General features: G+C 38.2%; 1 protein-coding gene and 1 pseudogene across 2 annotated transcripts; one reads left to right on the forward strand and one right to left on the reverse strand.

The window, feature by feature from the left end:
* LOC114299393 ((-)-alpha-terpineol synthase-like) overlaps window positions 1-26,279 on the forward strand; it is a 107,910-nt pseudogene that overhangs the window by 40,907 nt on the left and 40,724 nt on the right.
* Window positions 21,063-24,648, reverse strand: LOC114305575 (uncharacterized). Of its 2 annotated transcripts, XM_082915664.1 has the most exons (9): window positions 24,563-24,648; window positions 24,086-24,475; window positions 23,786-23,998; window positions 23,569-23,661; window positions 23,355-23,462; window positions 23,007-23,264; window positions 22,829-22,897; window positions 22,621-22,719; window positions 21,063-21,299 (listed from the first exon to the last, which is right to left on the reverse strand). In XM_082915664.1, exons 2-9 carry the CDS (start codon window positions 24,158-24,160, stop codon window positions 21,069-21,071), a joined length of 1,146 nt encoding a protein of 381 aa, XP_082771790.1. In that variant the 5' UTR covers window positions 24,161-24,475; window positions 24,563-24,648; the 3' UTR covers window positions 21,063-21,068. The 2 variants fall into 2 exon arrangements, with proteins under 2 accessions (XP_082771790.1, XP_082771789.1); XM_082915663.1 differs by lacking the exon at window positions 24,563-24,648 and having other exon boundaries at window positions 24,086-24,544.

Raw genomic sequence — 26,279 nt, forward strand, 5'->3', positions numbered from 1 at the left:
GAAGGTGATCACAACCATGCATGCTAGAGGTCAACATGCTCAAAGCTTTCAAGCCAAAATACATAGCACCCATAAAAAACATGTCAGGCATGACCAAATGGAGAACCAACAGACTTTAAGCATAGAAAAACAATACTAAAAGCTTCATGGAACTAAGCCAACACACATAAGAATCATGGCCTAATCATGAGATGCACTTCTAAGCAAAATGGAGCAATACAAAGCAAGTATTACAAGCACACAAGAAGGCACAAATCCGGCCCAAAACAGAGGTTACATATGACCTAAAACACCTAAAAAACTTCTAAAATGAGGCCAAGAATGATCAAGCACACATGCTACTTTTTCAAGCCAAAAAGCAAGGGAACAAAACCATGAAGGGAGAGGGGTGTCCCTCCCCTATGAAAGACTTCAAACCACCTTTTTTAACACTGAAAATCAACTGGTTTTTAGTTGTGAAAGGACCAAAATGCTGAAGTGAACAAAGCCTTACCAAAGAGGCACCAAAATGGACCAAACAAGGCCTAGAAGGGTGAGTTTGCACTCAAACCACAAAACAACCTTAATGAAAGTTCTAAAGCATGAAAATACAAGCCCTTTTTATGTTATACACAAGAGCTAAAATAGCAAGCAAGATAGGTAAAAAACTATTGCAAGTTTGGGGAATATAAAGCAAGGTGCTCACCCTTGAAGAACCTTTGAAGAACAAATGGTTTAGCCCTCTTCTTTTGATCAAAACCAGTCCAAAAACTCAAGAATCAACCCTCCAAGTCCCTCAATCTCGGAGTAAGGTGTAATAGTGTGTGTAATGGTGCAAAAGTAAGGTAAAAATCACCTTTAGGCCAAGGAAACACACACAAAGGAGGGGAGAGAGGGAGATATAGAGATAGAGTGTATCTATATCTCAAAGCTCTGGTTTTTGGTTCCAAAGTTCTAACCTAGATCAAAGAGGAAGACCCTTCTCTTATAAGACTCCCTCTTGCAAAGCTTATACAACAAGCTTGGTTAGAGGGAGATCCCTCCATACACGTGTATGTAGGGGGGAAGAGTTGGTGCCAGCTATCACAGCTGGCACAAAATATCTCCATAAAGTGGATGAACAGTGGTCGGCTGCCCAAAAATGTCATTTCGACAAAAAACAGTGCCGACCGGCAACAAACTATGCCGACCGGCAATAAAGTGTGCCGACCGGCAAACAAAAGTGCCGATGGCAGCAAAAACCAGCCGGTGGCCTCTAGCCACTGCCGGTGGTGTGTGGGGATGTCTCACAAGTCATTCCCTGCCCCTCTAAGGCAAAACACAAGTGTTTGGTGCAAAACCAGACACTAAACAGTCAAGTTCGGAGATCCTGAAGCAAGGCGCGCGAGCCGAGACTTCCGGGAACTCCGAACGAACACAAACATGGATGATCACCGAGCGTTCGAACGGTGACGTCCAAGTCTTGAGGACGGTCAAAAATGGGGTGTCTACATGACCTAAGTTTTTCAAAATTTTTTGAACACTACGGTGAAAACGAAGAGGAAGGAATTTCTCAGGTTTTGCAAAAATTTGATCATTTGAGAGAAAGAGAGGCATGGTAAGCCTTTAATGATCGAGATCATGCTTGTTAATGTGAGTACTGAGAAGGATCCTGGCTTGATCCAGATTGGTCCGACACTGTCTTCAGCGCGAGCGACTAGTCACTTTCTTAAAAGATTTCAAAAAAATATTTTGCGCGATCCTGCGAAGACCTGTGTGGAATCGCTCTTGAGATTGTGCAGCCTAGGATCGCTCTCAGCCTCGAGACTCGACCCCTCATTTTCAAACCTTGGACTTAAATTTAGAATGGTCAATGGTCAACCATCAAAGGAGGCCTGTGTGACCATATTTGAAGCAGCCCGCGAACTAGGGGCAAGAAAAGTCAGATCAAGGAGATCAGATGTCGCCAAAAGAAGCTTGTAAAGCTAGATCAGAAGTATCCCTGGAACTAGGGGCAAAAATGCCAGATGTGCTTGAAGAGCCGAAGATGGATCATCCTGCAAATCAATGAAGACTGGCAAGAATGCCAAACCCCAGAAGGGAGGAAAGAAGAAGATATTGCTGATGGACAACTGAGTTCCTATCCATAATACTAGGGGCAAATTCAGCTCCCATTGGATGGACTCCTGCATCGTCAGCGAACAACAGCCGTTCTCCTGGATTCAGATGACTTCAGGATCTCAAACCATTCAACATGGACAAAGCTACACTTTTACCCTTGAGAGGCTCGCTGGGCCGAAAACCCGGAAGGGCGACCCAGGCAAAAGTTAGAGCAAGAAAAAAAAAGAAAGGAGAGAAAAAAAAAAAAGAGGAGAAAAAAGAGAAAAAATGCAAAAAAATGAAGAAAATGCAAAAAATGAAAAAAAAAGAGAAGAAAAAGATGAAAAAAAGAAGAAGAAAGGAAATGAAAAAGAATTGAAGAACATAGCTCGTAAGATTGAAAACCCGCAAATGGCGGCCTTGGCAAAAGTTAGAGCAAAAAAGGAGAGGTTAAATACCCGAGTGTACCTTAACCCCGAACTACGTAAGGCTTGATTCCCATCTTTGGGATATGTCGGCAACTTCATTCCGAAGTCCAGTCGTAAAACACTTCAAAATCAACTGTGTCCATGTAATGGTTTTGATCATCTTTGCCTTCTCTGTTTCCGAGAGTTCGGTTGTCATCGTCACTCTGAGGATTGATTACAATGCGCTGCGATGCCATTCAAACAAGGGGCAACTTTCCGTTGCCGTGTAGCTCTCTTCAAGCAAGAGGCAATTTTCCTTCGGATCTGAGGTTGTGCATCTCAAGAGTAGGTTCCGTGCTTGTTGAGCACTGGCCGTTTGCAAAAATAGTTTTTGATAAATTTTACTGAGGTTGACTGATTTTCTCGAAAAGTATTCCATTTTTCAAAACTAGACCATTTTCTTGGACCAAAAAAAGGAAAATTTTCAGTGCTCATAGCCTGACTTGCATGATTTTAAATCAGAAAATTGAACAGGCATGTTAATCTAACTCTCATTTTGGTCAAAATTATTTTACTGGAAAGCCAAAAACAAAAAATTGGTCAAAATGATGAACTAGGGGCACAATTGAGTCAGGCTTCATGTCTTTCCCCCGTTGTCAATGCATTTTCCAGAAAGGGCACCATACTTGTCGGAAAGGGCACCGTATTCGCCAGAAGAGGGCACCACTGAAGCTAATCACAAAAGGGCCAAACAGCTCTCACACCCTCCGAGCAACAAAGTATTAAACCAAGTGCGAAGCATGAATTGGAATGGATCAGGATATTCCACTCCTTCATCTGGACAAATCTGATCACGTCCAAACTCCCCAGCAGAGCATCGTCAACCGATGTCAGCTGCAGATTTGCTACCCGCCCAGTTGTAGCGCAGCCCCTCTCTGGGAGAAACTCACTGTTGTGAACAAGAAGAAGAATCTAGTGGAATGCTAGGGGCAAGAGTCCACAACTTTCTGTTTATCCATCAACCACCCAGGGGAGGGATTTAAAATGAGAGATTGAAGAATAGAGAGATGTGCGCTGAGAGAAAAAGTGAGAAAAGGGATTTTTTCAGAAAAACAGAGCCTGAGGGCCAAGTGATGTGAGAATCACAAATGAGAAAGGATGGGAAACAATACCCGAGGAAACAGGCTCCCTGTGCACGTCTGGGTGTCGTGTCTTTTGTTTTGTCTCGATTATTGTTTTGAGTCGTTTCGAGTGTTTCTCAATGTGTTTAGGTTGTTTACTTTTTGTTTTTCTTTGTCGAGTCGTTATGTGCTGTGTTCAGTCGTAGGCTCAATACCCAGTCAAAAACTTTTTCTCATTTCTCAATTTCAAAAAAATGAATGAATCGTTTTATGCTCAGAGTGCTGTGTCATTCTCAACATTTGTGCAAAACAAGATTCTTTCTTTCATAAACCGCAAAGTTCAACCCAGGTCATGTGAGAACAGTAGAACAAGGACCTATCTGAAGCTATATAGGTTTCGGACTGCAAAGCAAAAGAAAAGAGGGAAAATTTGGAGCATCTTAGTCTGTTTCAACTTCGGCAAATTCCGAGACTGCACTCCAGGTGCACCTTCTCAGGCCTCGCCATTTCTCTGGAGTATGAGTGTGTCTCGACCCCAAGTGTAAGTTTGCTTCAAGTCAGAATGGCAGTCCAAGCAGCACCCAAGGGTTTCATATGCAGATGTTATCTCTCGCCAATATAAACAGGGTGTCCCCTTTTGAGCTGAGCGTATTGCCAAGTCCTCCGAAAGGTAAATCGGAGGCACTAGAGTACATGTTTGATGCTCTTCCATTGCATAGAATGTGCACTTTCATATACACTTCTGTTACATGCGTGCCGCGCATCGTTATGATTCATGCATAGAATATGCTTGCTTTCGATTCTGCATAGAATATGCTTTCAATATTGCATAGAATATGCTCCTGTTTCTTGCATAGAAAATGCTCGTATCTTTTGCATAGAAAATGCACTCTTCCATACTTGCATAGAAAATGCACCTCATTTACATAGAACATGCATTCACTCGCACTGTCTTGTGCACTTACACTTTGTATCTCACTAGCACTGTCATGTGCATCTTGTGGTTATATCTCACTCGCACTATTTTGTGCATTGCATATCAATCGCGCTGTTTAGCGTATCGCACTGTTTAGTGCATTTCAAATCAATCGCGCTATTTAGCGTATCGCATTGCCTTGTGCATTTCAAAATCAATCACGCTGTTTAGCGTATCGCACTTTCTTATGCATTTCAAATCACTCGCGCTGTTTAGCGTGTCGCACTGTCTTGTGCATTTCAAATCACTCGCGCTTTCTTGCGCATCGCACTATTTTGTGCAGTTTATCACTTGCGTTTTCTTGCGCATCGCGCTATTTTGTGCAGTTTATCACTCACCCTCTCTTGCGCATCGCACTATTTTGTGCAGTTTACACTCGCGCTCTCTTGCGCATCGCACTATCTTGTGCATTTCATTACATGCTCTCTCTCATCTTGCATAGAAAATGCTTGTAACATTTGTTAGTGCATTGCGTCGCACTGTTTTGTGCACCTTACTTGCATTTTGCATGCATTCTATCACGCTTTCTTGCGCACCTAACCTGTACTTGTTAGTACGTTGCATCGCACTGTTTCGTGCATCTTCTTAGCATTGTTTTGTGCATTCACTCTTCACTCGCATTTTCTTGTGCACTCTCCGGTCTAGGAGACCTTAAATCCTCTGAAGGTGCAAGTCCTTCGGTGTTTGTCGTGCCCGAACGACTTTTGATAAGTTGCATTATACATGTATTTCAAGCGACTCGCGTCATCGCATATTCAAGTTCACATGCATTATCATGCATTTCAAGCGATGCGCGTCGTCGCGCATTCGAGTTCATATGCATTTCAAGCAACGCGAGTGATTGCGCATTCAAGATCGTGTGCATCGTCATGCATATCAAAAGACGTGCGTTGTCACGCATTTCCATTAGCTTACATCAACATGCATCATTCGCATTTCAAAAAACAAAAGCAAAACATGCATCATTCACATTTCAAAAAAAAAAAACAAAAACAAAACATGCATCATTTGCATTTCAAAAAAAACAAACATGCATATGTCATGCATTTCATTGTAATATATTGCATACGTCATGCATTTCACTATAAATATATCCATTCCACTGCATATTGTAGATAGTGCATTGTAGTTTGTGTGCATTCACTGCATCACCTTCATCTAGGGTTTGCGCCTTTCCATGTTGAGCTTGGTCTGGTATGTGCCCATACTTTTCACGTCTACACACTCATAGTTCTGTATGCCCGTTCTATGTTAGACGCAGTTTGTGTGTGTCCATGCCTTTCCTAGGTAAGATTTGGTTTGGCCGCTTGCCATATCCACTGTATATATTACACTGTAGTATAATTGTTGCATCCAGCATTAGGATCATTGGTCTTTCTTCAGCGGGTCATTTCCCCACTTATGTCATTCCACCCAATTACTTGTTCTTGTGTCCGTCTACATCACTCATAGTTCTGTATGTGTACGCGCCTATTCCACGTTGGTATGTTGGTTTGAGGGTTGCGGCACCTTTTCTATGGTAGACGGACTTTGCATCTCCATCAATCTATTTGACATTTGTATGGTTTTGAACCGCTTATGATTTGATTATGATTCAATTGCATTGCATTTTCATTTGCATTATTATACATAGTTTTGTATATATCGCATATCATTTTGCATTCATTTTGCATGTTGTGCATATTGCTAACGGTATCTATACCTGTTAAGTTTTCTTTCTCTTTCAGGCACGATATTGTATGTACGGTTCATTTGAAGCTGGTGCAACCAGACGAACCGCGCAGGTATTGTATTCTCCGAGTGAGACGTATCGAAAACTGCATAATTCTCTTACATCCTTTCTACATTGTAGTGTAGTTGGATTCGTGTTTGCTGGCTTAAAACTGTTGCATCTTATGCTTCGTTACAGCTTTCTTTGCATGATCATAAGTTATGTTCGGCTCCTTGCATTGTCAGTTGCATTTCGCCCCTGCCTTCGGGCGCATATCTTTATTGTCTTGCATGCTTTGTCTAATTCTTTGGCCTTCTCAAAAATGGGTCGTCTCTGGGCTTTGACACTCACTCCCGTCATTCTTATGACTTTCGAGTTCTGTCAAAGAGGGGCAACTGTAGACATCCCATTTTTGACTGTCCTTAAGACTTGGACGTCACCGTTTGAACACCCGGTGATCATCCTTGTTTGTGTTTGTCTTGAGTTCCCGGAGGTCTCGGCTACGCGCCTTGCCTCAGGATCTCTCGACTCGATTGTTTTGTGTTCGGTTTTGCACCAAACACTTGTGTTTTTGCTTTGGAGGGCAGGGAATGCCTTGTGAGACATCCCCACACTCCACCGGCCATGGCTTGAGACCACCGGCTGTGTTTTGTTGCCACCGGCCAAATATTTGGCCGACCGGCACTATAGATGGTCGACCAGCCATCTATTTTGGTCAAATTGCATTTTTGGCTGGCCGACCACTGTTCATTTGCTTTTGCAGATATTTTTGTGCCAGCTGTGATAGCTGGCACCCACCTTTGCTCCCCTCCATACACGTGTATGGAGGGAGTTCAACCTTGTTAGCTTGCCTTGGAAGCTTTACAAGGTTGAATCTTCTATAAGAGGAGGCCTCTTCTCCCTCTTTTAGGTTAGACAACTTTTTTTCAGAGCTTTGAGTTTTAGAGTTAGGGTTTGCATATATCCTATCTCTATATCTCTCTCTCTTTGTGTATTTGTGTGTGTTTTAGTCTTAGTATTGCACACAAACACCCGCCATTACACCTTATCCTGGTTGCTGAGGGGCCAGAGGTCTGTTCTTGGTGTTCTTGGGTGGTTTTGAGCTCAAAGAAGCAGCTGGTCCACCATTTGTGAAGAGGGTCTTCAAGGGTAACATTCTTGCTCTTTTTACCCCATTTTTGCATAGCTTTTTTGACTACCTTGCAACTGTTTTTAGACTTGGTGTATAACATATAAAAGTCTTTTTTTTTTGCCTACTCTAAATAGTTGTTTAAGAGTGTTTTGAGCTTTGAGGTTGTTTGACCCCTCTCAAGCCTTGTTAGGCTCCATTTTTGTGCATTTTTGGTGAGCTCCGGGACCATTGTGTTTGGGCCTCCTCACCACTGAAATCTTGAGAGATTTCAGTGGTGAGGATGCTGCCTTGAGTTCCTAAGAAGGAGAGGGCCACCCCCTCTCCTTGTTGTCCTTGAAAAGGGCCATTTTAGCCTCTTGAGAGAGCATCTTGTTTAAGTGTATGTTTGTCACGCCCCGAACCCGCCCCCATGGGTTAAGGACGTAACCAACCAGTAACCCTAAGATTACCTACGGCCTCAACCAAAACAGACATAAGACATCAGAGTAAAGGGGGCCAAAAGGGAAGCAAAATTTAAAAACTTTGTCCATAGAGCCGTGCTTATATGCACATCAACAGACCATATTCAGTCACGTTAATAACCCACGTCAAAAGTACAGTTTCACCAAATCCATTACAGACAGGATCATCCAAAACGAGTCAACCTATGGCAGACTACTTACAGATATACATAAAGTCCTTGCCGGCAAGACAAAATATAATTACATAACAAAAGGGCAAGGGCAGGTCTCAAGAGTGAGACGCAAGGCTGACTTCCTCAAAACTCGGATTTTTCCTAGCAGACTTCATTGGGGCTGGGTTTGGACTTCCCTTGGCTCACCTACAAACACATGAATGAGCGTGAGCGATAGCCCGGTGAATAATATCAAACACAGAAGTCATATAAACAATATGTACATTATACAGAGTCTAGGTCAAGTGACTGTAGTTCTAAACATGTTGGCCTTTGGCCCATTCTAATTTGCATCTACGTCAAAACGGCCTTTGGCCCACTCATTCATGTCAAAACGGCTTTTGGCCCATTCATTTATGTCAAAACGGCCTTTGGCCCATTCATTTATGTCAAAACGGCCTTTGGCCCATTCATTTATGTCAAAACGGCCTTTGGCCTATTCATTTACATCAAAACGGCCTTTGGCCCATTCATTTATGTCAAAACGACCTTGGGTCCATTTATGCATTCATATCGGACTTACGTCCACAATCCCAATTAGCAGTTCATAAAGCTTAAAAATGGGGTAAACAATTGGACATTCACAAGCATTCAAATATCGATATTACTCACTGTGATCGGCTTGTGGATTTGCCCTGGAGCTTGACCCTACACATTTCATGAACACAAGAGGGTCACTAACAGTTCAATCCATTCTTTAATTCACGTATTCCTGTTTAGGCTTTATCCTTATCTCATTAACTCATTTACGCCATTTAACACATGCCTAAGAGTGATTACTAGTGAAACAGAATGGAAAACGAAACACAGAATGCATGAACGAAATTTCAGAAAACAGGGTCCCCACTCGAGCGTGGACTTACCCGCTCGAGCGGACCCTTAAGGCCTGCAAAAGTACTAGTTGCATGAAAAATACGCTCGAGCGTTAAATAGGGCGCTCGAGTGGAAGGCCTGTCAAAATAGCTCCCACGCTCGAGCGTTAATTACCCCGCTCGAGCGGACATCAAGTCTGCAAAAAGTACTGGGAGCATGCATTTCCCGCTCGAGCGTCAGTTTCCCCCGCTCGAACGAACCTCAGAATTCTGGAAAACCCAGAACTGTGTTCTTGAGCTATGTTTCGACTTTCAACCAACAATTCATGCATGCTATGGCTCAAATTACACATTTACACATGCTAACATGCTACTAATACAAGATTACAACATTAGGAAGTTCAATTTCATGATTTGTCTACATGCATGTCCCAAAATACCTCAAACCCATCACCAACATGCTCAAATTCAAACATTCAAGACTTATACTCCCATGATTTGTACATGCATGTGGGAGATGCTCATTATTCTCAACTTAGATGATACAAATGGTGATTACAACATGAGTTTTAACCAAAACTCTACACGAATCATGTGTTTCAAGCTCAAACATGCAAATTCAAAGTAATTTTTTACATGCATGAGTTCTAAGACTTCAAACTCAACAAAAATCAACTCATTTCATGCTCTTGATCACAAACAACCCTTGAACTCATAAGATCACAATTTCAAACTTATGAATTTAAGACCAAATGCTTACCTAGAGGCTCAATCTTCCAACTATAGCAATTTCTTGAGTTTAATCCTCTAATTCTTCACAAATTTGAGCCAAACACCCAACTCTCCTCTTTTCCCTCTCCCTAGTCGACTCCCTTCTCTCTTTCTTGCGTTTAATCCAGCCAAGAAGGATAACAAAGAGGGTATTTGAGTGTATAGAGCCTCACTAAGTCATAATATAATAATAATATAGAGTAATTGGGCACTCATTCATTAATTTAATCGATTTAATCTGACCCGAATCAATTTTCCAATTAAATTTCACCGTAGGTTCTAAAAATTATGCCAATCACAATGGCGTAATCAATTTCGGGTTCTGTGGTCGATAAGGCCCTCAATCTAATTTCCAAAGCAGGTTATTCAAACAGATATTCCTAAGGTGAACAGATAAAACTTCAAAATCATACATATATTCGCATAATGGCACACAAAATCATATCAAAACATATAATCACATTGGCATTTAGGACCAATTAGCATAATACATAACAGGGGTGTCACAATGTTGGCCATGCTTTAACTGATTTTTGTGCTTATTATGTCATAATATAGCTCTGTTTTCAGTTGATTTAGACATACCTTGCATGCCTTGTATACATGTCTTATAATGCCATTATTTAGCCTTAACATGTCTTATGCTTTGAGCCCTTGTTCTAGCATGTTTAGGCTAAGCTTTGTGAAGCTTTTGTGTTTGTTTTAGCATGCTTAAGTTCTGCTCTTGGTTGTTTTGGTCGACCATAGCATGCTTAGCATAGCCACCTTGCATTTTGGCTTGTTAGCCTTAGGTGTGTGAGTGTGTAGCATGCATTACTTGCATTGTTTCAGTGGTTTGGAACCATTTACCATGTTATTTTAGTCCTTATAACATGCTTGCATACTTGCATTTGGTACTCCTTTGTTGCTTTAAAAGGTTGTTGCCTCATGCTCCATGAATGTGCTTCTTTGTATGCTTGCATGTTTAAGCCACTTAGATGCCATCTAGGTGTTCCCTTAGCATTGTCTAGGTCTGCCTTGAACCTGTTTTAAGTCCCCTTGGCCTTGTGAGGCTTGGTTGACTTAGCCGTGGTTTAAGTCTCCTTGACTTGCTTCACATACTTGGACCAATTGCATGCCATGTTTGTCTTGTTTAAATTGGTTAGGCACCATTATTAACATGATTTCCAGAGCTTACATTGCATGCTAATTGTCCATGTTTAGGTTCTTTTAAGTGTGCTTAAAGATTGCTTGTTTAATGCTTAAGTGTTGGCCTATCAACATGTACATGTGTGTGTGTGTGTAGGCCCTCATTTCTATAGCATTGGCCACTGTTTTAGGCTTGTTTGAGGGCTGCTTAAATTAGTTTAAGTCCACCCCTTTGCATGTTGTTGCATGCTCACCTTGTGTGTTGTTGCATACTAGTGTGTTGTTGCATGATTGAATGAAGTCACATGCTTGCTTGCATGTTTGAACATCCATATTGTGTCTTGCATACTTGTAGGTTGCATCGCTTCGTGCCTTACATGCTTCTTTACTTAGGTTGTGTGCCTAACCTACATTACACATTGCATTGCCATGTTGCATACTAGCCTCCATACCTAGGATGCATTGCATTAGCATGCATGCCTCACCTCTTGAGTTGAGTATGATAGAGGTTGAGCCCCTTTTGTTTGATTATGTGCGTTGCATTCCATATCAAAATGCATACTTGGTTCCTTGGGCCATCATGCATGGAAATACGCGATTGGTGGTCTGAGAATCGAGAATCATATCCCTTTGAGTCATGAGTATGATAAGGGGTGTGATTGGTGCATACATTGCTTGAAATGCATTGCCATGCCATGTTTTGCCCTCTGCTGCTGTCAAAAACAGATTCTGCAGGAAGATTTGGCCAGCCGGCCATCTGCAGTGCCGACCGGCCATCCATAAGTGGCCGATGGATTAATTTGTGGCCGGTGATTGTTCTCCATGGCCGGTGACCAATTCCCTCAGCCGGCGGTGTTTCACGGCATTCAGGGAAGCAACCTTGAGATTTGTGCAGTCTTCAGAGAAGGATAACAGTCAAAGTAGAGGCAACTTATGCATGGTAGTGGCTTTCTGAGCGGAGCCGAGCGCGCATTGCATTGGGCCCTCTTCCCGAGACTGTTTACTGCTTTCATTAGATTAGTTAATTTGTTAAGTAATTAATTGGTCTGTAATATTTAATTAGCTTGTAAGCTAATTAATTTGTATTATTCTTTCGATCCCTCCGAGCAAGGGCAAATTTATAATAAGTGTGGGTGCGTGTGTGCATGTCTTTCAACCCCCACTTCTTTCTCCTTTTTACTTACCTGCTTTTGATGGTTAGTATCAGGACATGTTTACTTTAGCATACCTTATACTATGCATGCGTGCATCATTCATTAGCCTTGCATGCACCAGGCTCGGCGCATCATGCTAACCGCATAAAATATTTCAAATCAAACTTGAATACATGCTATCGATTGCATTTCACATGTCATCCTTAGATTAGCCGAGCCTATTCTAGTGACATTCTGTATGCGATGCATTAGCCATTTTAACATGAACTAGGATCACGCATGATCACTAACTAGTTTATTGTTTTGGCTGGGAGTACACTGTAAGTGTTTTATGTTTTAGCATCTCGCATGAGTGTGAATGTTGATATGACAGCATGCTTGCCATGAGACTAGCTGCTTATGTGATATAACTGCTTGAGTGCCTGTGGATGGAGGTTGAATTACCTAAATTGGAATAATACGCCAAAAATTGTGAGTTTTAAGCCCACTAGATAGTGGCAAAACCATCTTTTCTAAAGCCCACTTGAGGGTGGCAAAACCTGCATTTTAGCCTACTTGCGAGTAGCAAACCATTTTCAAAACAAACATGTAATGTTTTGTTCCAATTTAGGCGATTTGGTCTATACTTGTTTTCTGTGCGCATAACATAGTAATTCTAGGCTAATAACCGGAATAAGAGCATATAATGTTTTCAAAACAAGATGCCATGGTTAGTAGAGGCCGATCTTTGATCGGGCGAGCGGGGGTGCTCATAGCTGACCTTCCCCAATCATACCCAAGTTCCCGAGCCGAGGCAACTTTGGTGATGACGGACACGTGGCCTTTGGCACCGAGTCAGGGTTTTCTAAATTCTCTCAAAATAAAATATTTAGGTGGCGACTCTGCATCTGGTAAAGTAGTCTATGCTTGGCATTTCTTTTCTAAAAATCTGTTTTCTCAAAACGATTTGCCGGATTTGGACTCTTTGGTTCAGGTTAAGAACCGTGACAATTCGAGTCCGAACTGTAGCATGGGGCCCACGGGCACGCCTACACTTAGCTATTGAGTGAATCCTCGGATTGTCTTTGGGAGAAACAGATGACCTATATTTCTTGATCTTTTTTTATTGTGGGAGCCTAAAGTATGCTATGTGGACGTATTCAGCATGATAAGTGTTATCTTTGGTAAATGGTCAACTGAGTTGTTTAGAAATTGACCTTGCTCGTTAGACTGTGGATAGAATGCTTTACTAGTAGTTTATAAATTTGCCTCTTGTAAGATTCAATGCACTAGTTGGGCGCATCTAGAATGAACGCAAATTGGTCACCAAAATATCTTTAGAAAGGTTATTGCGCAAGAGGTAGTGATCTTGAATCACTTCATGTGAGGCGCACATGGTGGATTCTGTTGTATATACTTATCGCAAGAGTTGCTGATAAGGCTTATGTTTGGAATCTAGAATTGCACAAGCTGTGGTCATGTTTTTTAAAATCGATCACTTATTTGTTGTGAGATGGTGGGATGCTGACACTATTATGGTTTGTGTCATAATGATTAGTAGATGATGATGTCAGCAGGCAAGATTGGCTCACTCACACGAGCAATCGCCCTTGGCGCTTGGGAGCTAGCAAGGATGAGACTAGTGGTTTATTTTCATTTGGAGCCAAGAGAGGCTTAAATTTTCCACTACGTATATCGCCTTGGTTACAACCAAGATGAGGTTCTGTTAAGGACCAAACATGGATGTTAGTACCTATTTTCCATGTTGTGCCTGTTATGATTAGCCAAATGCAAGATCTCATTTGGCGCCTAGAAGACGAGCAAATAGAGAATTTGGGTTAGGCGCTAGAAAGCGACTAGACTAAGATCTGAACGGTGTATCGAGTATGACGTCACTCTTTTGGAAGAGTTATTCCATCGTAACATGTATTCATACTATATTTTCTTGGCGACCGAGTAATGAGGTGAGAGAATGGATCCTTGTTTCCTCACCGTGTGAGTCTTACGTGTCATTATTGATATGACTTTCATTTATGTACCCTTTTGTGACCTTTGACTATGTTATAAGGTAAGGGGTTAATGTTCTGCTACTTTGGTATGTTGCCTACAATTGTGTATGATTCGACTTAAAGGGACATCACTGGGAAAACTGTCAATCCTAAACTAAATGGCATGAGGGCAAAGGGAAGATCATCTAGTATTACACCATTGTTGTATATTCACTGCCGGCAACTCACACTGCTCTGTATGAGAGGTGGATTGAGTGTGAATATATTGCAAGAATTAAGAGGGTCAAACATGCTCTTTTGAGGGATTAGAGATGTTTTTGGACCAGTGTAATTAGATCGGTCTAGGGTATATGAGGCATTATTTTTATTTTTGGGTTGATGTCTCTATGTTGGCTCATTTTGAGTTTTTAATATAGAGCTCCCACATGCAGGTGTTTCTCAGCGGTCGCACGGTTCATTGGCTAGTATGTGATTGTTTAATATTTGGGGAGATTGAGATAGAGATGTGGCTACGCCATGCCAAATCATGTGCGAGTGGGAGATGTTAGAAATTGGGCGCCCATGTGGCATGACCCATGACCCTTTCATCTTATCCAGGTAAGTTTTGAATTTGAATTCAAAACCTATTTAGATAACCCACTGTTGATATCCATATCTATCATATCAACTGATATGGATAGATTGATATATATGGTTATATATCTGATTATATATTTGGATAATATATTGATATTAGATACATTATGTGTTTTTATCCATAACCTTTTTCCCAGACTCTCTCTCTCTCTCTAACTCTCTCCCATATGAGAACAATCCAGTCTCTGCACTGTGACTTGTGTGGGTGATACTCATATTGTGGTATCACTTCACTGCTGAGAGTTCATTGTTTGCATTTATGGAAGCATGTGATTTACCGACAAGATTCTTCGCTTCTATTACCTAAGGTATGATCTGAAATTTTTACCCACTGCGTTATACTTGTTTTACACTTCCTTTATTCCAAGCTTGAAATGAACTTCGGCCTCCTCCTCCTTTTCCGGGCATTCTTCTTCTTTGAAATGAATCCCTTCCTTGATTTTCTTGTTTCTTGTCTCCAATATTAACTTTGGACTGAAATGCTTGCTCAATTGGCTTATTTGTAAACCTGCTCATTCTTTGTTCATGTACCTTGAGAGAACTCATTAGCTCATGTCTCGTAAGTTTAGATAAATCTTTAAATTCCTCGATGATAGCAACAATATGCTCGAATTTTTTAGGTAAACTTTTTGAAACTTTTTCAACAATTCTCTTGTCATCAAGGTTGTCTCCATAACTTCTAATTTAGATGACAATTCCAGTAACTCTGAAAAAAACTCATTAATAGATTCAATATCCTTTATTGCTAGATTGTCAAAATCTCTCTATACTGTTTGTAGTTTAATGGAGATGACCTTATCAAAACCTTGATATTCACACTTTAATATATCCCAAGCTTCTTTAGATGTTTTTGCACCCATGATTCTAGGAAAGATAGATTTGCCTACCCCTCGTTGTATCTTGAGAAGAGCACTTGCATCTTTTTTCTTGTTCGTCATGTACTGCTTCCGACGTGCTTTTGTTCAAGTTGCAAATTCTTCATCATCTGCTGGTGCCTCAAAACCATCTTTAACAAATTCCCACAAGTTTTGTGAGACAAATAATGTTCTCATTTGGATGCTCCAATATTCATAGTTTTCTCCTTCAAATATAGGGATGAGAGTTTGTGCATAGTTGAAAGTAGAAGAGCTTGCTTCCATGCTAGAATATTATTTGAAGAAAGAGGTTTAGAGGCTTTAGAATAGGTGAGAGGAACCTGGCTCTGATACCAAATTGTTGGGGTGACAAGGTATATTTGATAAGAACTTGGGCAAGCTAGGAAGGGAATTGTGGAAGAAGATAAGGTAGAAATGCAAATATAAGAAAACTTCTTTTTATTATGTTAACTACAAGTCAAGATTCTTGCATACATCAATTTACAATTAGCTCATAGCTTTATATAGGGAACATCACCATCTTAACCTCTTCTAGAAAGGTTTGATATTTTCTAACATCATTATTATACATTTCTAGATATTTCTAGATAAATATCTTTATAAATTATTCATTAATTACTCTAGATTTTTCTAGATATCTTCATAAATTGTTCATTAATTACTCTAGATTTCTCTAGGTTACAAATTATATTTTAATAGAGACATGCATGCAACAATTCACAATACCATCATACACATCATATTTATACAACACTTCTAGCTACATGAAAGTAAATCTCAGAAAAATAGATTACTCACATGAGTTTAATGTGAGTGTTTTGGATGTGTTTGTAGGTGAATTATAGCTATAGACTCTCGTATTTGTTTTATTTTAGTCATTGTAGTTCCAATTGTGACACTTGAGTCTCTTAAGTTTTAATTTTGACTCAATTTAGTCATTGAAGGTAATATAAAAACCCAAAAGTCCCTTTAATTATTATAAGACCCTATTTCCTTATTAGTATAATTATAAAATTCCTATAAACTTGTATGTGTTTGAAATTTGTATCAGAATCAAGAATCAAATAATTTAAATAATAGTACCGCACTACAAATAATAATTGAACAAAATAATACTATAATCAAGTAACTAAAAGAACTTAACAAAAATTTCAAAGAAAATAAATTAGAAATTATACACAAAGTTAGACATTTATATTAGGTCCAAGTTTGGCATGTGGCCAAAAAGTAAAAAAGTCAAAAAGTTACTCAAAAAGTTATCACTATTCATCAAAAGTCAAAAAGTACGACTGCACAACTTCTAATCTTAATTTTTCCTTACACACTAATTTATACAATTTTTTAATACACATTTTTTCATAAAAAATCAAAAAGTTAACCTAAACAACCATATTTTTTTTCCTCAACTTTTTAGTCCAAAAAGTCAAAAAGTCCACTTATTTAAGACATCCCAAGCAATCCTTAGATAAAGGTAAGCAGTTAGTAAGCAGTTAGCTATAGTAGAAAATAATCAAGAAAAACCTACGAATAGTTATCCATATCCTTACAGAGGGAACTCTCCCAAAGAACCTTTTGAGTTGATAACACCAGAAAAATGAAAAAAATGGATCTAAGTAATTGTAGTCTAGAAGAATTAGAGGTAATGGAGGAACATGCAAAAGATAATGAAGTTACGTATAAAATAATAGATATAATATCTAGCGTGATAAAAAAATGGTGTTTTTATAATATAACAAAACTTCAGAGGCAAGAATATAATTACTAAAACCTTGGGATCAAGATTGTAAAGCAAGAATGGCCAAAGTGAAACTATATTGAAAGTGCAAGGAGCGAATTGACGAAATTCAAAGCACAATGACCAAACTGAAACTTTGAGAAAACTAAGAGGACCATTGGTGTAATTAGCCTTTTATTTAATTTTGTGTACTTTTTTTTCCTCCATATTCATATTCTATACACGTAATGTTCTCGTACGTCGTTTCTAATGTAGGTGGTGGAGAAGAATAGGTTTGGGAGAGAAATTGAGCTTTGCTAGGGATAGATTGATGGAGAATTTCTTATGGACTGTTGGTGTGGACTTCAAACCTCAGTTTGGGCACCGTAGAAGAATGGCCACCATTGTCAACGCACTAATAACAACAATCGACGATGTTTATGATGTGTATGGTACAATGGATGAACTTGTACTATTTACCAACGCCGTTGAAAGGTTAGTTGTAATGATGGAGTAGAGATTATCTACAGTTTTATACTTTTTATTTGAGTAATATTATATATAAGCAGATTTTTTTTTTTTTATCACTAGATATAAAAATAGGGAAGTCCATTTATATATCTGTAAGTAAGAAAATATGGTAAAATAATTTATTTATGCATAATATTTTCCTTCTTAGTTATCTTCATTTAACACAAGTCGTGAAAACATATCTTTGTAATTTCAGGTGGGATATTAGTGCAATGAAACAACTTCCAACTTATATGAGGATATGTTTCCTTGCTCTTTTCAACTCGATTAATGAAATAGCTTTTGACACTCTTATGGAATAGGGTGTCCGCATCATTCCATACCTTCACAAAATGGTTACTAACCTCATCATAATTTTTTCTTTTTTTCTTTTTTTGTTGTGAAAATTTCATGTAAATTATTCAAGAAAGTGCTCAAAAAATGAGGTGTATGGAATAGATTCAAATTTAAATGTTTCAGTGGGCAGATTTATGTAAATGTTACTTAGTGGAGGCAAAGTACTACCGCTGATATACACCAACCTTTGAAGAATACATGAACAATGCATGGATTTCAATATTAGCTCCGGTAATACTGACTTATGCTTATTTTCTATGTACAAATCCAATAACCAAGGAAGGCTTGGAAGGCTTAGAGAAATATCCAAATATGATTCGGTGGTCAGCCACTAGATGATTTGGGAACATCATCAGTTCGTATGCTAAATTTTGTCACACTATCGTAAATGGTTTCATTGAACTTGGTGTAATCCATGCTATATTTTCCCATTGCAAAAAGGTCTTTTCTAGTAGTAGTTCTGGCTTCAGAAGCATATTAACCTCTATCATATTCTTCATTGATTCAGGTCGAGCTGATAACGGGTGATATTCCCAATTCAATCCAATGTCACATGTATGAAACTGGAGTCCGAGAAGAAGATGCTCGCGAACACATAAAATACTTTTTTTTTTTTTTTTGATAACCGAGTGTCCGGGTCAGCATCCTTTCAAATTGTCGCACCTTGACTAGTATCTGATAGGACTATGGGACACCCGAAATCAATCACATACAATAACACAAGAGATTTACGTAGTTCGGCAATTGCCTACATCCATGGGAGTGATATTCATTATAGAATTATCCCGGAGGGAGATTACAACTCACACCTCACAACCCTCCATAGAATGCACTCTCACTCACATATTATACACTCTGTGTTTGCTTTCTTCAGCTCTGTGTGTCACTCCCATATACAATCCCTCCTCACTCATCTCAATTTATAACAAGAGAGGAGGAGTGGGTTTGGTGACAACAATGAGTGGGCTTGGTTGTGCCACCCTCACCATCTACCTTTGGTGAGTTGGTACTGCCCCACCAGCTTCTTTTACCAAATGGTGCCACCCACACTATGTAGATAGTGGGCTCCTTACCATGTGGGTAGTGGATAGAGCTAACAATTCTCCCCCTCCACGCCCACATGGATAACTAACTTCTCACTTGAAGTCCATCCCCGTCAGATTCTTGCAAACTTCTAGTTTGTCTCTGGTGACACCCTTGGTCATAATGTCAGAAGGATTCTTGTCTGTGTGAATCTTCACTAGTTGCATCAGCTGCTTTTCTATCACTTCTTGTATCCAATGATACCCGACATCAATGTGTTTTGTACGTGAATGATACATGGAATTCTTGCTCAGATCAATTGCACTTTGATCATCACAATGTACCTTATACTCTTCCTGCTGTAGACCCAATTCTTGGAGAAACTGCTTTAACCACAACATTTCCTTTCCAGCATCTGCAGTAGCAATGTACTCTGCCTATGTTGTAGATAAAGCAACACACTTTTGTAGTTTGGACTGCCATGAAATAGATCCCCCTGCAAAAGTGAACAGAAATCCTGATGTAGACTTTCTACCATCAAGATCACCTACTATATTGGCATCTGTAAAACCCTTCAAAATTAGCTCAGTTCCTCCGAAACATAAACACATCTTTGAAGTTCCCTTCAAGTACTGAAGAATCCATTTGACCACCTCACAATGTTCCTTTCCTGGATTGAAGAGGAATCTGCTTACAACGCCAACTGCGTGAGCTATATCTAGCCGGGTACACACCATTGCATACATCAAACTTCCTACTGCAGAAGAATAAGGGATTGCTTCCATTTCTTTCCTGTCAGAGCTGGTCGTGGAAATGCTTTGTTACATTGAAATGGTTGGCCAGTGGTGTGCTGACTGGCTTGGCATCTTTCATGTTAAACCTTTCAATCACTCGTTCAACATATTTCTCATGTGACAGCCATATCTTCTTGGATTTCCTGTCACGAACAATCTTCATGCCCAAAATCTGCTGTGCTGGGCCTAAATTCTTCATGTCAAATACTGCGACAAGTTCTTTTTCAACTTGTTGATCATAGTAGTATCCTGTCCGATGATTAGCATATCATCGACATACAACAGTAGGATAATGAAGTTTCCATCCGAAAACCTTCGAAAATATACACACTGGTCTGCCACCGTTCTTGTGTACTCATGATCCACCATACACTACAACAAAATTGACTTTTTACAGCTTGCAATGCATGCCGTAAAAACTCTTTCACGGCATGTACACAAATGCTGTTATATGACATGCCGTGGAAAGTTGAGCATCATTTACGGCATGCAGGTAAAGTTGTAAAAAGTAATAAATTAAACATTAATGACATACTTTGTATGTCGTATATAACTTTTTACGACATTTTTATCATGTCATAAATCATCATACTTTCCATGACATAATTTTGCATGCCGTAGAAGATTATTTTTAATATATTTATGACATACTTTGTATGCCGTATATAGTATTTTACGACATTTTTTTGCATGTCATAAATCATCACACTTTTCACGACATAATTTTGTATGCCATAGAAGGTCATTTTTAATATATTTATGACATGCCTTGTATGCCGTATATAATCTTCTACGACATTTTCTTACATGCTATAAATCATTACACTTTTCACGGCATAATTTTGCATGCCGTAGAAAGTTATTTTTAATATAATATAATATATATATATATATATAGGAACATGACCTTGCCTAACCGTATGTAGACAATAGCTTATAAAATGCAACCTGTTACAAACCAAGCAGAAGCAGCAACTATGAAGTAAGCAAAAAAATCTAATATCCATACACCAAACAAACTGCATACTAACTTTTATCCTCAACTTCTATCATATCAAGATGATAACAACCTCAAACATACAAATCAAAAAAATTATCCAAATCATAAAATTCACTGATCTCTAAAATACGACTTTAAACATCCAAAAAGTATAACTACAAATCGTAAATCAATTAGTCCAATATTTTGTCAAAAGAATGAATTGACTAGGCCATGCAACTGTACTTCCTATTGCATCTTGAAGATCATACATCTCATGAGTAGAACGAAACAATGCACGTTGACTGTTACGTGGTTCACCCATACTTTCCAACACAAAGGTCCAAAAATTGCATGATGCACCTTTGACTTGGGATCCCTTGATGCAATTTGGCCTTCTGCAACCACCAAGTTTGACCCCTCCCAATGCAACAACTTGCATTTGACATTTGCTAAGCTCGACACACCATTACTTTGATCCTACAAAAATTAAGAGTATATAAGCATACTGCATAACATTCATCCCATTTACGAAGTATTAGTTCAACAAAGGAAATGAAAGGTACCATCCAGTGTTCACATCACCCTTTGTTTTTTAATTTTTATTTCAACTACAGTGTTCACACTATTGTAGAATTATTTTAATACAGGTATCTAATGCACTCCTTTGGCACATAATAGGTATCTAATGCACTCTATGAGATCCGTAACTGGGAAAAAATAATTTACCCGCTTGATCAAGTATGTTTAGTAGTAAATAAACTACTAAACATGTGCACATGAATGGAAGTGTTCACCTACACATTACTTATTACCATGCTGGAACAATCAATGTAATTAATCCGTTGATCCGGATTTTTTTTTATCTCACCAAATGGTACTCTTTCCATTTGGGTATATGTTCTTTGTATAAGTTCTGAGTCTATAACATTGTAATATGATACAATAATGCAAAAACACAAATATTACAGTGCTGGAACTGAGTCTTAACTAGTCTAATAAGAACTTGCCATGAGTAGATTTAATTCACAATACTATAGTCAAGGACATCTAGATCGGAGGAACCTAATGAAGCAAGACAACATCATAAATATGATTTTATTTCGTCTAGAACTGGAGAAAAGAAGGGGCATGAGATACTGTATCCCAAAAATCCATGTCCCCCTGTTCCAATACACTCCTCTCAGTCACATGATAGTGTCCCAAGATTCCCACCATATTTTGCTGTTGTGAGTACATTTGGGGACAGGAAGATGAATTTTAAGACACAAAATCGATGACCAAAACAAAGTAACCAAAAAGGTCCACGTTCTAGCAGAGAATAGTTACACCTCTCAGCTTTTAGGTGAAGATCAACTATAGTATAATAGAGTAATTTTACGACTTTTGTAAGCTTTTGTAAGCAATAATGAAAATTTTACAAGTTTGCAAAAGCTCAACCTATGGCGATATTGTAGCCAAGGGCGCAAAGAGGATCTCTAATAGCCATCAAGCACTTAACAAGTAAAAATTATTTGATTAAAATCATCTAATATAGTTTTTCACAATTTTACTTGCAAAACATAAGTTGTGAAGGTACAATAGATGCCTACTCAAATGCATAGAGCACTCCATTCAGCTTATCTCTGATCCATACATCATTTCTAGTAGTATGAATGTTAAAAATTTGCATATCAACAAAATACGATAGCCGGTTCATGAATGTGTATTTGATCTCCAAAATTTTCCCCTTGTCTTTAACAATAATAAGTATAGCAAGTAATTTACTTATGTTCGCCGTAATGTAAATTCATAAATTTACCATATCTAAACTAGTTGGAAGGTTTGCAATTGAAGAACCACCACATTTAGATAATTTCATAGCTTCAATGCTTTCAGTAACAGAACCAACTTCATTCACCTAAAAAACCATAAAAACACTTCATTAAGCATATAGCTACCACATAATTCCAACAATTAAAGACATGAAAAGTAGATAAAAATGTTTTGAAAATACTATTTTCACTCACTGAAGTTGGAAGGTTGTCATGAGGAGTAGATTGGAGTAGATTGGAGCTTCTTTGGGAGGGATTGCTACCCTACAATCAAAGATAAACATGCAAGTGATTTAAATATAAAATAACAAATTAAAGACAAACAAATTATGTTCCATGACATTATATTATCATGTTTAGCTTTTCCTCTTACATCATTTTGCCTTCTTTCTTTGATAAGCATGGCTTTTATCTCATCGAGTTGTTGTTCTAAGTCCAGCACCTTGCTTTCAAGTTTTCTCACGTGCTCATTTTGGTGTACTTGTGCATCAACCTTAGATGGTAATGCCCCAAATCCCAGCCCTTGTATACTCCCACGACGCTCGGGGCCAAAAGTATGAAAAATCGCATCATCTTTTATAGATTTTGGACCCTCATCAGTAGAAGCGTTATGAAGTTCTTGAACATTTTTCTAAAAATATAAAGCATGTCTTAATAAATTGATGTGAATGCAAACTATAATACCAAAAGATAAAAATAAAAAATGAAGTAATATTGGTACCACAGTTGCATCAAGCACTTCATTCATGGATTTTCCTTCCTTCCTCGTATGCCCTTTAATCCAAACATCAACTCTTGATATGGATGATGGTGCTCGACTTTCTCTTCTCTAGAAAATAAAATAGAAAATGAAAATCAACATGATTAAAACAATCTCAAAGCAACCATACTTCATACCCAATTTACAAAATTACTTGAATCACTCTTAAATTTACCATTTCATCCTCTAATCGTGCATAACCTTTACGACTCATGGTGTGAAAGAGGGTTTGCTTTTTTCTCATTGCCCTAAATCTTTTACTCTTTGCCTACATATACAAAAGAAGAATGTCATAATTTATATGATTAATAATACATAATTGAATCACTATGAGAAAATTTGTTGGTCTAATTAGTTCATAAAAACTAGAGAATTTCTATGAGGAAACTTACCTTAAATTCTTTGGAAGTTCGTTGTTTCACAAATGCTTTCCATTCAACCATTTCTACATTATCAGGTTTGGTGAGGACAATATTGTGTGCTAGCTTAGCACTTTTACCAAGAGGTCTTATTTTTCGTGATAGTTCAGATTTGTGCGAGCGCCATAATCTGCCAAACTTTTGCATGATGTGTTTCCTATGGCAATCATGTATTTTGAATCTAAGCTGCATTTGCATTTAAACAAAAATTTAGTGATTAGGAAAAACACTTGAGTTGATAGTATAATAATGAATTAAATAAATATATGTTACCTTCACACAAGCCCATAGCTTGTCTTTAACCTCTTCTGGAATATCAGGCCATCTCTCTATGGTTATTGGCACCATCTCTCGTGCCAAGATTCCTTCTAAAGTCGATAGTTTAACTGACTCAGGTCCCACAGGCTAATTCCTTTCATTGAAGTCAATTTCATCACACTTTTGTTTTCCTTTGTCATGCATCTTTAACTTTGATGCCCCCCTAGTTTTCTTCTTTGGTACTTGAGTGGAGTCTACAACTCCTTCCATATCATGTGATTCAACATGTGGAGAAGTAGAACACTCATCCAAAATTCTGAATGATGCATTTCTTCTTTCATCCATTGTCGCAGCAATTATAGCTTCACGCTCCTTTCTAATTCTTTTCTCAGCTTTTTTTGAACTCTGTGCAATACATAAGGAAAAATAAGAAATAATGTGGACAACAATTGGTTATAAATTCAATTTTATGTTAAATGAGAAATAAAGTACCTCTCCAATCATCTTGCTGGTTGACAATTTCAAGATTCAACTGTTAATAAGAAAATTTAACAACAATAAATTATGAATAATCAGGCTTAAAAGAAAGGATGTATCATACAACTTTAAGTAGTTCCATGTATCATACAACTTTAAGTAGTTCCAATAACTCTCAAGGAAAAATATGCACACACAAAACTTGTAAACACTGTAAATTGCACATAATATTCAAGAACTGGTCAAAATTATTAAGAGGCGTCTATGATGAGTTGCCTCACCAATTTACAAGAGATGTATAGTAGTCTCTACTAGATTTTGGGCATTGGCTAATTCTAAGTTCAAAAGAAAGTATAGATACTAGCACCAACTGAAAGAGCAATATCTAAAAATGATAATCAATAAGGTGTCAAAACAACAAAATATGATATCTTCATTGCTTGATTACCTAATTATATTATTTACATATATATATTTATCTTAATTACAAATACACTAAATTTGACTTTCATACAAACATCTAATCAATTTAGATTTTCTAGAATGGCTGAATCACAAAAACTTGTCACACCTAAACAGCCTTCTTCCAAAATATTCAGTAATAACCTTTTTCATCAAAATAAGCAAATGCAAACAAAACATCAAATATTGCTATGTTAAGAAGAAAGGCAGGCTAATTCTTTTTTCTCTTTTTATTTTCTTTTTTGGTACGTAGAGAGAAAGCCATTTTTACGTACCCGGACCATTTTACAAAACCAATCTAACCATACATACAATAAAATTGTCAATATGACTCTTCCTATAGAAAAATAATTGGTATGACTTCAAATACCTAGGATCGTAGCGAACGTTGAACACGTTTCTCATAGATATAGCATTGACAACAGCACTGATAGTGCCAACATTCAACTTCTGGCTAGAAAGAGCTGGAAAAGTAGAATCAGTTTTGACTTGAGCTGCTCTTCGGATTCCCAATCTCAATTCTCCATCACCACCCCTGCCAAAAATTAAATATAACCACCCAAAACAGGTAGTCAACATCATTTCAAATTTAGGCCATTTTCAGGATTGCAATCTGGCTAAGCATCTATGAAACATGGTACTTCAAAAAATAGTCATAAACATAATTGTACCCATTGGTTAAGAACGGAGTTGCTATCTATGTTCTATAATATAGATGACAGATCTAACTTAGAGGGCTGACTTCTGAGGATGGGAATGCTTATTTCAGCCTTTTTATGTGTTTTACAAGCTTCTCATACAGACTCTAACTTCTTGTATTGATCTCTTCTCTGATCTAATAAATGATGTTTTCTTATTAACAACAAATGGAAAATAATTTAAAATGCACAGATGTCAGCACATAACTTTGGTTGCAATATATCAGAACAATGAAGCACAACTACACTACTAGATCATAAAAGCAAAATAGCACATTCAGGACCCAGTCACTCAAAACAACACAACTGCATGCCACATGATTGCTGCAAAGACAGAAGAAAGATCAAGGTTCAATATGATGAAAATTCATCACAATTTATGAGACAAGGTTTATATGCACAAAAGCAATCCTGGTTACCGACAATGTCCCTGGAAGATATCTTAAAAAACCACATGGATGCCATAATACGAAATATACTCATGTGTCTCATTCTCATTTCCCTAAATAGCATATTGAAAGCTTATTAGACATTAAAAATTAAAACATTACGAGAAATTATAAGAGACACAT

Source organism: Camellia sinensis, chromosome 2 (genome assembly GCF_055761805.1).
Source record: "Camellia sinensis isolate YWXY chromosome 2, ASM5576180v1, whole genome shotgun sequence".
Lineage (NCBI taxonomy): Eukaryota > Viridiplantae > Streptophyta > Magnoliopsida > Ericales > Theaceae > Camellia > Camellia sinensis.